This window comes from Equus asinus, chromosome 13, assembly GCF_041296235.1.
Source record: "Equus asinus isolate D_3611 breed Donkey chromosome 13, EquAss-T2T_v2, whole genome shotgun sequence".
Classification (NCBI taxonomy): Eukaryota; Metazoa; Chordata; class Mammalia; order Perissodactyla; family Equidae; genus Equus; species Equus asinus.
Genome location: NC_091802.1, coordinates 47,038,586 through 47,053,491, shown reverse-complemented (window position 1 = coordinate 47,053,491; position 14,906 = coordinate 47,038,586). Strand labels below are relative to the sequence as shown.

The window sequence follows — 14,906 nt, the reverse complement described above, 5'->3', positions numbered from 1 at the left end:
TTATCACACTCATTTGGAATTCTAAGGTGTGTTTAAAAAAATTAGGCTTATTATGTTCTAGCACATCTTATATAAGGATGTGCAGTGTGTCTTTCTCTGAAGTTCTTGCTGACATCGTAAAGTTGAGATCATAAAATGAACGTTCAGTTATAAAACTGAATATTAGCCAAACAGTGTACTTAATTAGTAAGCATTGGATGCCACATAATATAGCTCCCCATGCAGAGAGTAGAGGTAACGTTTGGTCAAAATCAGAATTTCGTGTCATCTGATCTGCTTTCACTGATACAGCATTGTCTAAATTATTAATTTCAAGCCACAAAATTTGTCCCATTCTCTGTCCCGCAGAGGATTAATTCAGGAACCTGAGAGCTCACTGCAATGCTTAGCCTTTGGCATCTTCTGCCCCAGGTCTGGAGGCTGCCAGATGACACATACCCATGGGGACAGGAGGGTTTGGTGGCTAAGCAGGTTTCACTGTGGTCACAGATCTTGAGGCAGCCTTTTGGCTGATTTACACCCCTGACTTTCCTCATCTCAAGATCCAATTTAGACTTCCTTGGGAGTCATATTTTGCTATGTACACTTTAAATAAAAGAGGATCTCTGTGAGGGCTGCCTAACCATGGAAAGCTCTGAAGTGGCTTTGTGACCCATGAACACACACAAGCATTTCCTGGACCAGCCAGGCCTCTGATGGAAGGAGGAAGAAAGAGTCAGTTAGGTGCTGTCCCTGTGGCCAGGGACAAGAGGCTTTGTGTCTGCAGGGGGCGTTTCCCTTTAACACTACACTCAGGCCTGTTGGCTGAGGCAGCTGGCTCTACTGTTTCAGTGCCAGGGTTGAGGAGGATCCGGGTGTCCTGCCAGGGAGAAGACTCGTGAGGCCCGTACAGCCGGGCTCCTGTTTCAGAGGCGGAGATTTCAGCTCCACCTGCCCAGTGCTGGGGCCTCTGCTGAGTCTTGAAGTCCACACCAGCGTGTGTGCTCTGCCCTTCGGTGTCCTTGGCCCCCTTTGGCCAGGAGAAGATTGTCCCAATGGGCTGCTTCTGGTGCCCCAAGGACGGTGTCAGAGGGAAACTCCAAGGGATTGCACTTGCAGGGAGCTGGGCCCTAAGCTCCACTGCATTCCCCTGCCCTGGTAGTTATGTCCTTGTCAAAAACACAAGGCCCAGCCTCTGCTTAGTGACCATTTGGTTGCTTAATAGTGTTCAGAGACTACGTTGTCCCTTGTTCATCTTGTTCCAGTTAAGTCTCTGAGCCCCAGAGATGGACCCTGCCCATCTGCCTGTCTGAAGCAAAGCCACCATCCAGGGAGGGAGCTCCCTTTTGTGGGGCCAAAGCTTGGCCAAGAAGCCCCAGTGCCCTTCACAGGAGAGCCTTGCTCACTCATTGCTACTGGTGATCCTGCAGCCCCCATGGCTCTGGAAACAGTATCCAACCTGAAAAGATTAATGAGGGATTCTGCTCTCTGATGAGGCTTTTTATTACTGTATTTTTAAAATGGTTTTTAAATTTGTACTTCTCCAGAAAGTTCCTATGTCACTTGCTTCCTAGAGTGCCTTGAGATTTGTACCTTGTGGTTGTTGGCTTTTTCTTTGACCTTCAGGAGTTGGGGCAGGTGTGGGATGAGATAAGCAATTTCACTAGACAGGAGTCTTAAGTGAAAACTAATTTGGAGGTAACTAAGCCAGAAAGCATCATAGTTGTTTAACTCAGCCAGAGTCAGGGGACTTGCCTGAACATCCCCATCATCAGTGAGAGGTGCTCCTGTCACCAACATAAGCTGTCACCTCACCCTTGCAAGCATTGTTCTTTCCATTCACCCTCCCACTTGGCTGCTGCTGCACTGTTGATGAAACCACTGCATTCGTGTGGACCGCATCACACTCCTACCATCTGCCATTCTGACGCATGTGCACAATTGAATTCTTTGGGCCCAAGTCCTCTGTGGTCCTGCCAGGGGACTTGCGCTGAAGAGTCTCCTGGGTTACCAGGCCAATCCGAGGCCTCTTCTTTTTTGGATGGGTTGGGCAGAATGAAGTCGTGTGGCGGTGGTGGCGGTGGGGCGCATGTGTTACCTCTAAGCAAAGCCTAGGTGATGGGCAGGCTGCGGTGGTGACTCTGCCCTGTTCAGTTGCAGGCCCAGGGCATACTGTTTGGCCGACAGCGATGAGGAGTCCTCCAGTGCTGGCTCCTCCGATGAAGATGATGCACCAGAGCCCAGCACAGGAGACAAACCGCTTCTCCCAGGGGCTGAAGGGTGAGTGGATCCAGGTTCTGGGGTCTCCAGGGGTCAGGCAGCAAACGGGGAGAGAGCTTTTCTTTTTTCCTCTTCTATGATCTTCCTTCCTCTTTCATGTTGAGTGAATGGTTTGGGGGATTAATAACCCAAAAATCAGTGGCTTGTTTAAATTCCAGGCTCCGGAGCAAAAAGACCCATATAGCTTTCCTTACTTAGGACGGTCCCGCACCAAAATGGCTTTCTCCTGCCACTGGAGTCAATAATAGAGAATTGAAGGGCATGCTTATCACAAGGAGCACAAATTGCACAACACTTCCCCCTGGTGCTTGGTGGAGAGCATTACCCACCCTCAGTCGGGGCACACTTGCTTCTGTGGAGCTACAAAGCTGAAACATTCAGGTGGTTTCTCTGGTGAAATTTGGAAACGCGGATCACTTAGCTGATCTTTTGGATCAATGAACTTCATTTTTAGGGCTCCCTTTGCCTGTGACTTGGACTATGGAATGATCAAAGTGCTTAAACAGCCTCTGTATGGATCTTTTAATTGTTTAAAGTGAGTTGAAGAAACTAATATTATAAAGAAGCCAGGTGACTCAGAAGCATTTGTAAGAAAATATCAACCTATTCACTTTTGAAATACTACAGGTGAAAAGAGAATCCAGATATTTGAGGAGTTGGTGCTAAAGTTTGTGTGCATTATTTAAAATCTACCTGCTTGACCTTCTTAAGAACAATTGCTTTTCCCTACACACATACAATACTATTCCTGACACTCTGAAACTGTGGAGGATTTTTAAAAGCAAATATCTTCTCTTCTTATCCTTCTCAGTCTTATGATAGATACGATCTGATACAAAAGCTTGCTTTCTTGCCCTGCGGGCATGTCAGCTTCATGTAGCATTTTTCTTTAGAAGTAGTTGCCACTCAAAGTTGGTATGACACCACCTAAAAGTCAGTTACTGTTTTGTATCCCTGTTGATGCAGCATGATTTCTTGTTTTCCGTATAGAGATGGTGAGATGTCTCTAGTAGGACACTGGACTTATATTCAGTATTTGAGGGGTATAAAGGGAGACAGGTGAGATGCCTTCACTATTTGCACTATGAGAACTTTGACTTTCCATTATCAAAACTCGGGCTCTGTCTGATGTTTATACCTTCTCTAAAGCAGTAGTTCTCAGCTAGGGGTTATTTTGCACCTCCCTCTGGGGGGCATATTTGGCAATGTGTGGATACATTTCTTACTGTCATGACTGGGGAGAGTGTGCTGTTGACATCTAGTAGGTTGAGGTCAGGGATGCAGCTAAACATCCTACAATGCACAGGATAGCCCCCACAACAAAGAATTACTCAGTCCAAAGGTCAGGAGTGCCACAGTTGAGAAACTCTGGTCTAAAGTAAGGGGGACAAAGAGCCACAAATTTTGGTTGTGAAGGAGCAAAGTTTGTACTAACACCGCTTTGTGTCCCTCATTTAAAGGTATGTTGGAGGTCATCGAACAAGTAAGATTATGAGGTTTGTGGATAAAATTACCAAATCAAAATATTTCCAAAAAGCAACAGAGACAGAGTTCATTAAAAAGAAGATTGAAGAAGTGTCCAACACACCCCTGCTGCTGACTGTTGAGGTTCAGGAGTGTAGAGGGACCTTGGCGGTCAACATTCCACCTCCCCCGACTGACCGGATATGGTGCGTAGAGGGTCCTCAGGGACAGCAAGTGTTTCCCCTTGTGTGACCATAAAAATCCCAGCCTGCTTACCCTTGACATTATGGAAAGTACCTTCTTCTGGGCAGAAGCACTTTCAAATGTTTTCCCTGGAACCTTAATATAGTTGTAAATCCAATTCTACTTTCTTCTGTGAATGGTTAATTCACATTAAAAGATTCATCTTCACAAGTTAGGAAGAGTTAAGGTCAATAGGTGAAGTTTATGGGATGAGCTGTTTCTGTCTCTTTACGGCCAGCCTTTCCACCAGTAAGAAGAGCTGCTATTTGTAGAGCTCTTCTTCTCTGCCTGGCCTGGGGGGTAACTGCTTCTTCCCATCAGTCTTCAGAGCATCCTGTGGAGGTGGGTGCCATCATTATCCCCACTTGACAGAAGGGGACCATGCAGCCAGCAGAGTCCCAGGCAGTTAGGGAAGACTTCTCTGGGTCAGACCTAGATGTTAAGGAGGCAGAAGCATGTGCCCTTGGTAATTGTGGTAGGAGGTCTATCCAAGGAGTTGTCATTGAATGAACCAGTGGTTTTCAACCCTACCTGCAAACCCAGTCGAACTTGTTAGAAGCAGAGATATGCCCAGCCCCTGGCACTCAGGGGCTGGGGGAATAAGGCAGGATTGAAAATCATGAAATAAGTTATTCATGGGTCCAGCAGAAGAAAATCGCTAATGTGAATCTCAATTTAAAACTGACATTACAACTCCTATAAAATGTGCGTAAGTATATGCAGTGATTGCAAAAGAGACCTCATTGTACCATAAACTACATGTATGAAAAAGATAGCTCTCTTCTATCATAGAGTGAAACCAACATGCTAGTACACTTCCTTGGTGTGTTCAGAAGGGTTTGTAGGAACGATCAGAAGAGGATTATTGAATTAACTAATCATTTGATGATGACACTGGTGTTTGCCAGTAAGAACTTAAAAATACTTTTTTAGATTTTATTTTTTAAAAGTAATATTTTCATTGTAAAAACAAAATTGAGAGATTTGGGAAAAAGGGGGGAAAAGCCTACAATCTTACCATCCAAAAATAACCACTGTTAATACTTTACTGTACAGTCTTCCCAACCTAATTAAAAAATTTTTAATAGTAAGAGTTGATACATTTCTTCTCTTACTTCGAAGTTTTAAGATTTATCAATTACAAGTGCCACTGTTCAGTGAAAGATAAAATTTAAGGCCTCTTGGATAGGGCTATCCAAAGCATGCTTAAATGCTGAACTATTTGTTATTGATCCACAAAAATAAGTATAGATAGTGGGAGTGTTTAGAAACATTTATAGCAATTTAACATTTTTATTGTATTTTTTAAAACATTCGTCTGTGAAAGATTGAAGTTTCTATATAGTTTGATAGCATACAGTCTCCCCTAGGAAGCCATAAAAGGCAAGGTGTGCAGTGAAAAAGCAGGTTATAGAATGTTCTCTATTTACATAAGCATATTAGGAGTGTGGGAGCACTGACCTACTTCACTCAGTGGTCTTGTCTTGGGGGTGAGATTCAGAGAGAGGCAGTGTCTTTCACTTTCTACTTTATACACTTGTATATTTTGAGTTTTGTAACATACATATTATACTTTTATAAAAATAGAAACAAAAAAAGTCCTTGACATTTTAGGAATAATAGAAACCAGAAAACAATGCCTAGGTCACGGACTTTTCCAGTGGCACTTCCTGGCTTTCCCAGTTTGTCAGAACTTTTCTCAAATCATTGCAGTCCTACACATGGTCCAGGGACACAGGGAGTTCACAATTCATCCCTTCTGCATTGAATTATTTTTAGAGGGGGTTTCAGACTAAGACAACATTTAAGTGTAGTGATAAAGCCCCGTGTAAACGAGGAATGTTTGCTGTTGGTACTTGTCTACTTCCTTTCTTTGCTTCTAAATGTGGTTATTACTTGTCATCTTCAAAAAGGTACGGTTTCCGGAAGCCACCATATGTAGAGCTGAAAGCTCGGCCAAAACTTGGAGAGAGAGAAGTCACTTTAGTTCATGTGACAGATTGGATAGAGAAGAAGCTGGAGCAAGAGTTTCAGGTAAGCCTGCAGTATCATCTGATGTTTCACCCCAAGTGTAAAAGCTCTGGATAGAAGTGAGGTGCTGAACTTCACTTGGGTCAGGATCCTCCTTTGAGAATCTGATGAAAGCTCTGGACCCTCATCCCAGGAAGGTACACATATAATCAAACAGGTGTAAAATTTTAGGTAGTTTCAAAAACCCCTGAAACTCTGGATGTGAGGGTGATCTGGCTGAGACATCTGTCACCCCATTGATCGCCAGGGTTGATTCAACTGATCTGGCTGACTAGGCGGGTGTCCCCTTCCTCCCTCACTGCTCCATGTGTGTCCCTTTTGAAGCTGCACGCTTGGTCCAAGAGGATGACCTTCCCTAATAGAGGAGGACTGTTCTTTGGTCAAGGGTATATGAGTAGCTGCGTTCCTCTGCTAGAACCTCCAAACAAGCTCTCAAAAAACCCTGAGAGAGGCTGGTCCCGTGGCCGAGTGGTTAAGTTTGCACGTTCCGCTTCAATGGCTCAGGGTTTCGCCAGTTTGGATCCTGGGTGTGGACATGGCACCACTCATCAGGCCATGCTGAGGCAGCACCCCACATACCACAACTAGAAGGACACACAACTAAAATATACAACTATGTACTGGGGGGATTTGGGGAGAAAAAGGAAAAAAAACAAAAAAAGATTGGCAACAGTTGTAGCTCAGGTGCCAATCTTTAAAAAAAAAAAAAAACCCGAGGGCCAGTGGCTAAGTTCAGCACGCTCCACTTCAGCAGTCTGGGTTTGGTTCCCTGGGTTGGACCTACACCACTTGTCTGTCAGTGGCCATGCTGTGGCAGTGGCTCACATATGAAAAGAGGAAGATTAACAGTGGATGTTAGCTCAGGGGAAATCTTCCTCAGCAAAACAAAAACAAAAACAAAAAACCCTGAAACTCATCCACAGAACTCTGTTCAGTAGTCTTCATAAGAAACCCCAAAGGTGGGTTACTAAGCCAGAGCTCATTCTCCAAGCCTGTTTTCTGCCACTAAGGTGATAGCGTTGTCGCTGAGGCCCTGGGATGAGCTATTCCTATCAAATTTTTATCAGCTGTTTTTTTTGTTGGTGAGGAAGATTGGCCCTGAGCTAACATCTGTTGCCAATCTTCCTCTTTTTGCTTGAGGAAGATTGTTGCTGAGCTAACATCTGTGCTAATCTTTCTCTATTTTGTATGTGGGACACCACCTCACCATGGCTTGATGAGTGGTGTATAGGTCCGCACCCAGGATCCAAACCAGCAAATTCCCAGCCACTGAAGTGGAGTGCACAAACTTAACCACTGTACCACCAGGCCAGCTTTTGAGGCACTGCTGTCTTTCAAGGTTTTATGGATTAGCAAACTATTTATTTATTTTGTAATGAATTTCACCTTTTGAAGATCCATATTATTTTTGCAGGGGTATATTTTGAGTTTATTGCTTTTAAAAAATTTTATTTTTATTATTAAGAGCTATAGATTGGGCTGGCCCCATGGCCTAGTGGTTAAATTTGGTGTATTCAGCTTCAGCAGCTTGAGTTTGCAGGTTTAGATCCCAGGGGTGGAGCTACACCACTTGTCAGCCATACTATGGCAGTGACCCACATATAAAATGGAGGAAGACTGGCAACAGATATTAGCTCAGGGGGAATCTTCCTCAGCCAAAAAAAAAAAAAAAAAAAAGGTTATAGATTAACTGTAACTGAAAAACAGTTTCTGGAAAGTGTAATATTATCACCAAATAGGAAAGTACTTTGAACTTAGGAAAAACAATCTTACACCTTCAGTATTTTTCCTTTTCCCTAGATCCTACATTAGGAATTTGAGCGGGTCATCCCTTATGGGTATTGGGGTACAAGGAGTGAAAGAAGGGATGAGGGAGCAGAGATTGGTGCCTGGTATTTTTGAGGTAAATTGGGAAGTTAGAGGGTAACTGCTGCATCTTCCCATAGCCACCTGTTTTTGTTTTCATTTATGCTCTTTTTAAAGATTTTATTTTTCCTTTTTCTCCCAAATCCCCCCAGTACATAGTTGTGGGTCCTCCCAGTTGTGGCACATGGGATGCCACCTCAGCGTGGCTTGACGAGCGGTGTCATGTCCACACGCAGGATCCAAACCGGCGAACCCAACCACTTGACCACGGGGATGGCCCCTTATTTATGCTTTTCTAAGAAGGCATTACTGAAGATTGAATGCATTGCCAGAATTCACTCATGTAAAATTAGTTTATAAACACGATCGGCAAAGCATCATTACTGTGACTCACTCATGGTCCTTTGGGTGTTCACTATAGTGGGATTTCTTTTATATATTTGAAAAAAGATTAGCTTACATTTTGTTGCTCGGATTTAAATGGATAAACTCACTTGGAATATGTGTTCTGGACATAGTAATTTGGAAATACTATGAGCAGCTTAAGCCAATTCTCTTAAAACAATCTTATTTATCAATTCACGAGTGATTTCATTCCATGTCCATGAAATCAAAGGCTGCTTCTGCCGCAGAGCTGGCTTACTGGGCTCTTGTGTTCATGCACTGATGCGGTTCCTCAACTTTCTGAAGGTGGAGGAATTAGTTTGGACTGTGTAGGAAAAGTTGTTTTATATATATTTTAAAAACTTGTCTAATATTATTATCAAAACAGAGTAGGGTGACGGCCTGAGTAAACAAGGCATTCTCCCACATGGCTATTCTTTAATATCTTTCTACAGAAAGTTTTTGTCATGCCAAACATGGATGATGTTTATATCCCTATAATGCACTCAGCCATGGACCCTCGCTCCACTGCCTGCCTCCTGAAAGACCCACTTGTGGAGGCTGCTGATCAGCTGTGAAGGGTGAAAATGTTTCCGGCATTAGATCTCACTCAAGGTGTGGGGTTCTCGGCTGCCATCTGTGCTGTAGCACTCACCTTTCCTTGTGCCACAGCTCTACCCTCTGCCTGCCATGGCCCATTCCACTGTGAGGTGTCATTCCACTGGACCAGTGAGGTGTCTGGATTGTCTGCTGCCAAGCTTTGACTCAGCAAAGGAGACTGTGGATGCAGCATCACGGTGGAACCAGAGGTTACAGGTCGATCACACCATGGCTTTTTTGGGTCTACTAGTTTTTGTGGCAGCAAGAGAACAAAAGAGCAAAGCTGTGCAACTGGAAGGCTTCCCGTTGCCTCCTCACTTCCAAAGCTTTTCCTCAGGCATCCAGTGCACAGTGGAATGTTTTCTCACTTCTAGTTTGTGATGCAGCCCTCCACACTCCAGAAAATCTCAATTCAGTAACACGTGGAGTGGAATTTTGTGAACCATTTCATTGGTGATAAAGAGATGTGTATGCATAGCAACTTTCCATATTAAAATTGTGCATTTAGGAAGCAAGTAGCCATAGAACTCAGACGCCCTGACACACTATCAGCTGGGGTGGGGACGGTGGGATCTATGTGAACATTAGGCAAAGCCATGAGAACAAACCATCCCAAGCCTTTTAACAAAAAAGTACAATCATCTGGCTACTAATCAATCCCAAATGTTTTCCCGAGACACAAGCATATGTGAAAATGTCAGACGTGGCACATGACTAGATTGGGTTGGGGCCAGAAAGCCAAAGCCACCATCCTTCCATCTGGCACTTTCTGTGCTCCGGAAAGCTTTATATAGGCATCTAAATGCTTTGTTAATCTAACTGGTTTGGGATGTTTTCTGAGCAGTTTCCTTCTCTGATGGCCAAAAGGGAGGGAGAGCTGCTCTCTAATGATCATTAGGAATCAAGAACAGGTTTGTTCAACATGACACTACATATCTCAAAATTAATGTGACCTTCTTTAATATTGCCAACTTATTTTGTGCATTTGTGTCAGAATGTTTGGTTTACAAGTTTGGAGCCTCTAATTGTAAAATTTGCTTTGAGAAGTACACGTAAAATACACAATTTTTTATTGTTTAAATCTGCATTCAGCATCAAAATTACCTTGGGTAACTTTTGATAACTTACATCTGTGGACAAAGCTAATAGTGGTTTTTTAAACAGCACCTTGCCTGAACGTGACTTTAAAGAAATTAATATATTGAAGAAATATATTTGAACCCTTACTTGATTACTTTAATTGCACCATTAAAACATTTGATTTGAATTATTTGACCATTCCAGTTGGTGTACTGTTCTAATTTCTCATTGTGTAGGCCGATTTGCCTCAGTCCGCATGTCTTGTTCAATGGTCTTTATAATTTTTGTGCAATAACTAAAAGCAAAGGACTAGATGCACTACTGTGTAAAGAGATTACACATGACTGTACCCTATTGCACTCATCAAATAGTTGTGGGGATTTACAATCGCTTGTGTTGTTTCACAAAATAAATAATCTCATCAAATACTAGATAAGCATCCAAGTTATTTCTGCTGAATCCTGTTTAGATAATAGAGACAGAATAAACAATGGGTACAGGGCGCTCACTGGGGCCCTCAGCTGCCAAAAGCGGCTTCAATTTCCCGGGTGGTAAAGGGGCCAGTCCTTTTCTAAGAATCCAAGGTAGGCCTCGTCCTCAACAGATGGATAAGGTCCTAAACCCCCAATAAAAAACCTAAGGGGGACAGTCCCCCTCTTGAGCTGGAGCTTACACCTTTAATTGCCTAGTAGACCCGTTAACTTGGGGGGCCCTCTAGTTATTAAACGCCAAAGCAGTTTAGGCACCGCACTTCTGCATCCTTGCCCTTCAACAGTGCTGCCTGTACTCAAAACAGATGCACATTTCGCCTAAGCCTAGGTGAGAAATTAATCACCTAGAATCTGGATCACGAAGGATCCTGCCTTTCTGTAGGAGCCTATGTTGTGCCCAGCATGCATGAAATCATCTTCACACCTACTGTTACTATGAGCTGTTTAGGCTAATGGGACACATTAATTTGCCTCAAGCTTGGCACACAGTATCCACGTAAGCAGTTGGGCCTAAATGGTAGTTTCTCTAAATAGGTCGCGACCGCACCTTAGCCAGGTAAGTTCATGCAGCTCAAGACCGAAGCCAGTTCCTGGGAACTACACCACGGCCCTTAAACTACGCGAGGCCGCAGCCGGATTCTCATCTCCGCTCCCAGCGGAGGCTATCCGGGCCGCGGTTAACTGAATCTGCACGTCATGTCTCACTAACCAAGAGATCGTAGTCAAAGCTTCCAGGGAAATCCCGGGCAAACCTCCCGCTCCCGGCACCCAGTGCCGCCTTGTCGCTCGCGGTTAAAAGGGCCGCCGGCGAGCGGGAGGCGGCCCCAGTTATGCGCAAGCGCGTACTCTGGCGCCGCAGCCTGACCCCCGGCGCCACGTGCAGGCGCAGCAGGGGCTCAAAGGCAGCGCGTCACGACAAGAAACACACCAGCGATGGGATCAAACCATTTTATTGAGAAGCTTTGGGGGAAAGTCCAAGGGCTGAGAGAACAGTGATATCCGACGTCCTCAGTCCGGCCGGGATCTGCAAGAACGAGAGGTGGCTGAGCGATGTGCCCCCGCAGACCCGGTCCCTCCCCGCCGCGGCGGCGGCCCGGCTCAGATTCCAGTTCGCATCACCCGCGTCAGCAGTCTAACACGTGCTTTGATTGGGATGTCATCACCGCTGGCCGCCCGCCCCACACCCAGCTTCCAACCCTGAGGAGCTACCCACCACGACCCAGAAGAACCACAACCTCACCTTGCCAGCTTCACAGTTTCCGAAAGGCCGGATGACGCGCCCGGCTCCTACTTAAAGGCGTAGGCAGGATGTGGTTGGGCGGGATTTATCGCTATTAACCAATAGCAAGTCGAACTTCCGGCCACGTGCCTGTAAAGTGGCCTAATGATTGGCCGTGCTCTCTGAGTCCTCCAGGCTATAGAGCGGTCACATTGCTAACCATAGAGATGGAACTCTAGGAACGACTGAGAGTCGTACAGTGCCTTGCATGTTTTTCCAAATCTCTATTGCCGGCTTGAGTTTAGTGCATTTCTTTCCAGTACACAGAACAAAATTTCATAAACAGCAGGACGCAAGTAATGCCTACCTTGTTTAAGATATTCTGTGTCAGGAGCTTAGGCTAGGAGCTGAGGATATAAAAGTGAACAAAGTTAACCTTGCCCCTGAGTTCGAAGTAACCTCTTCTGATGGAAAGAGCTTGTGTTTGAAAGTAATCCGATGTGCAACCAAATCCTGTATTTGTGATGAATTCCATCTATGACCGTGATCACTTAACCTTTCTGAGCGTCAATTTCTGAAAAATAGGAATATCTAAAAAAGTTGTAAGGATTAAATGAATGAATGTCAATCGCTTGGCACATTCTGAGTGGTAAACAAATAGTTGTTTTTAAAGGGTTTGTGTGATGTGGAAAACTTACGTGATCGCAGTACTTTGATAAATGCTAAAATAGAGCTATGAATAGCCTACTGTGGAAGCCCAAAGGAGAGAAGGCCTAACTTAGAGAAAGCGAAAAGTGCTTGTAAGTATTGGGTTCATACTCTGAGCCAGGCACACTTTTCACTAGCGGATAGGAATGTGGCTCTGCCCTGTAAGAGCTTGATTTACTGGGAGAGGGAACAGTAAGCAATCACAATCTCTGCTTATCTTTTATTTCCTTCGTATGTTTCCCTTGGGGATTCTTTCCCTTTTTTCTTCTTAATAAGAAAAATGTATTGTTTTTTGTAATAAAGAAACCATTTCAACCTATGAGTTTGTGGTTGTCTCTTATTTTCATTATTTTCTACATAGTTTTTAGTTAAATTTAAAAATTCCTCTTTTGTCCAAAGCAGTAATTGTTTTGGCAAGTGTTTTGTAACTTCTATGCTTATTTTTATTATTATTTAAACTTTGTTATTAATGTCAACATTTATTACACTGTGGTACAGTTTCTGCATTGGGAAAGGTATTAACATTTTCTTCATGGCCTAGAATATGACCTATTTTTATAAATATTCCATAGATTCTTGAAATGAAGATGTTTTCAGTATCAGGTGCAAATATAGACATGAAATATATATTAATTCAGCCTTAGTTGTGTTGTGATTATATTGTCCAAATCTCTGTATATTTTATACTTGATTGGGAATGTATGCACTGACGTTGACTGATAGTGATGTGTTAAGATTATGCTTCAAATACCAAATGCGGGTGAAGATGCAAAGCAACAAGAACTTTGCTCCATTACTGTTTGGAAATGCAAAATAGCGCAACCATTTTGGAAAAGAAGTTGGACACTTTCTTATAAAGTTAAATGTGCACTTAACCATATGACCTAGCAGTTCCTGGGCGTTTAACCAAGAGACATGAAAATTTATGTTCACGCAAATCCAGTACAGAAATGTTTATAATAACATTATTCATAATTCCCCAAACTGGAACCCCCCGAAAGCCCTTCATTGGGTGAATGATAAGCAGTTGTGGTACATCCAGACGATTGAAGGCTATGTAACAATGAAATAGAATGAACTGTTGATACGTACAACACTCAGAAGAATCTCAGAGGCATTATGCTGAGTGAAAGGCGTCAGACTCCAAAGATGGTATGATTCCATTTGTATGACATTCTAGAAAGACAAAACTGTAAGGATGGAGAACAGATCAAAGAGTTTCCAGAGACGGGGGGTGTGGGGAGCATTTGACTACAAAGGGGCAGCAGGAGGGCATTTTTGAGGGTGACAGAACTGTTCTGTACCTTGATTGTGGTGGTGGTTACACGATTTTATGCATTTGTCAAAACTCATAAAACTGTTCACCCAGAAGATTTAATTTTACTGTATGAAATTAAAAACAAAAAATAAAATAAAAAATTATGCCTCAGTCACTTTCTTTGGTTATTTCTGTCATTATTTGCTTTGTATATTTTGAGGCTATGCTATTTATCTCATTATGGTTTGCGGCTGATAATATTTCCATCATGGATTACATATATCTATGTATAAAAGAACACTCTAAGTTATTTGTGTTTTTTGCCTTGAGTTTTAGTTTATCTTACATTAGCATCGTTACTCGTGTCTTTTTTTGTTTGTGTTTGTCTGGTATAATTTTTCCCATCCCTTTATTTTTAACCTTTCTGTGTTATTTTGTTTTTGGTGTGTCTGTTGTGTGAGACATATGGTTGAATTATAGTGTTTAGCCCAATGTGACAATATTTGCCTTTAAAAAAATTCCTTTAAAATTTTTATTATGAAATATCTCTGCATACAGACGAGTACATATAAAGTACATGTGTGGTTTAGAGATTACTGACAAGTTGAACCTTCATATACTTACCACTTAGTGTAAGAAAAATGACATCATAACTTTGAAGCTCATTTTTTGCCTGCTCTCATTCCATCTCCCTCTCTCTCAGAGAAAACTGCTATACTGAACTTTGAGTTTGTCTTGTTTCGCTTTTCTTTTAGTTTTGCCTCATATATTTGTATATTATTTTTCAAGTTTTGCTTGATTTCAAACTATAAGACCTAGAATATACTGTATATATACTTCTGTGACTTGCTCTTTTTATTGCTTAATATTGGTGACGTGCATGTTGTATGTAGTGCAACCAGTAATTGTAGTAATGCAGCCAGGTTCACTGCTGTGTAGCATCCTAGTACACAATTATACTGCAGTTTACACATGTTCTCTTTATGTTAGATGCTTAAAATAGCTTCCAGTTTTTACTATCACAAACTATTACAAAGGTGCTCCCAATATTTTTGTGTGTATGCACAAAGTTCCTTTGGGGAATGTACACAGAAGCACAGTTGCTGAGTGGTAGGGTAGGTACATTTTCAACTTTCTAGGTAGTGCCAAATTATTTTCCAAAGTGGATGCTCTAATTTGCGCTCCCACATTGACCTACACCCTCACGAATTCTTGATATTTTCAGACTTTTTATACGTTTGCCAAAATGGTGAGTATAAAATGGTATCTCATTGTAGTTAAATTTTAATAGGGTCTAATATAT

At 42.8% G+C, this 14,906-nt stretch overlaps 1 protein-coding gene, 1 long non-coding RNA gene and 2 other non-coding genes across 13 annotated transcripts in view; 1 reads left to right on the top strand and 3 right to left on the bottom strand.

Annotated features, from left to right (window-relative positions):
- Positions 1–10,363, top strand: part of TEX2 (testis expressed 2) — a 103,778-nt gene extending 93,415 nt beyond the window's left edge. For 5 of the 10 annotated variants that reach the window (XR_011493896.1, XM_070483459.1, XM_070483461.1 and 2 more), the window contains 4 exons: positions 2,134–2,259; positions 3,720–3,929; positions 5,880–6,000; positions 8,703–10,363. Coding sequence is in view for 8 of the 10 variants with exons in the window: in XM_070483459.1 (XP_070339560.1) it covers positions 2,134–2,259; positions 3,720–3,929; positions 5,880–6,000; positions 8,703–8,825 (580 nt within the window). In the remaining 2 variants the exon portion in view is untranslated. The remainder of the gene's footprint in view (positions 1–2,133; positions 2,260–3,719; positions 3,930–5,879; positions 6,001–8,702) is intronic. The other 5 variants (XR_011493897.1, XM_070483465.1, XM_070483463.1 and 2 more) reach the window with 3 other exon arrangements.
- An 832-nt stretch (positions 10,364–11,195) lies between these two features.
- Positions 11,196–11,327, bottom strand: LOC123276515 (small nucleolar RNA SNORA76). Its single transcript, XR_006513020.1, has one exon. It is a non-coding gene; the product is annotated as a small nucleolar RNA SNORA76 (small nucleolar RNA).
- A 25-nt stretch (positions 11,328–11,352) lies between these two features.
- On the bottom strand, positions 11,353–11,766 carry LOC106835542 (uncharacterized). The gene is made up of 2 exons (XR_001399137.3): positions 11,659–11,766; positions 11,353–11,442 (listed from the first exon to the last, which is right to left on the bottom strand). It is a non-coding gene; the product is annotated as an uncharacterized lncRNA (long non-coding RNA).
- Positions 11,515–11,584, bottom strand: LOC123276567 (small nucleolar RNA SNORD104). The gene has a single exon (XR_006513072.1). It is a non-coding gene; the product is annotated as a small nucleolar RNA SNORD104 (small nucleolar RNA).
- Positions 11,767–14,906: the final 3,140 nt, after the last annotated feature.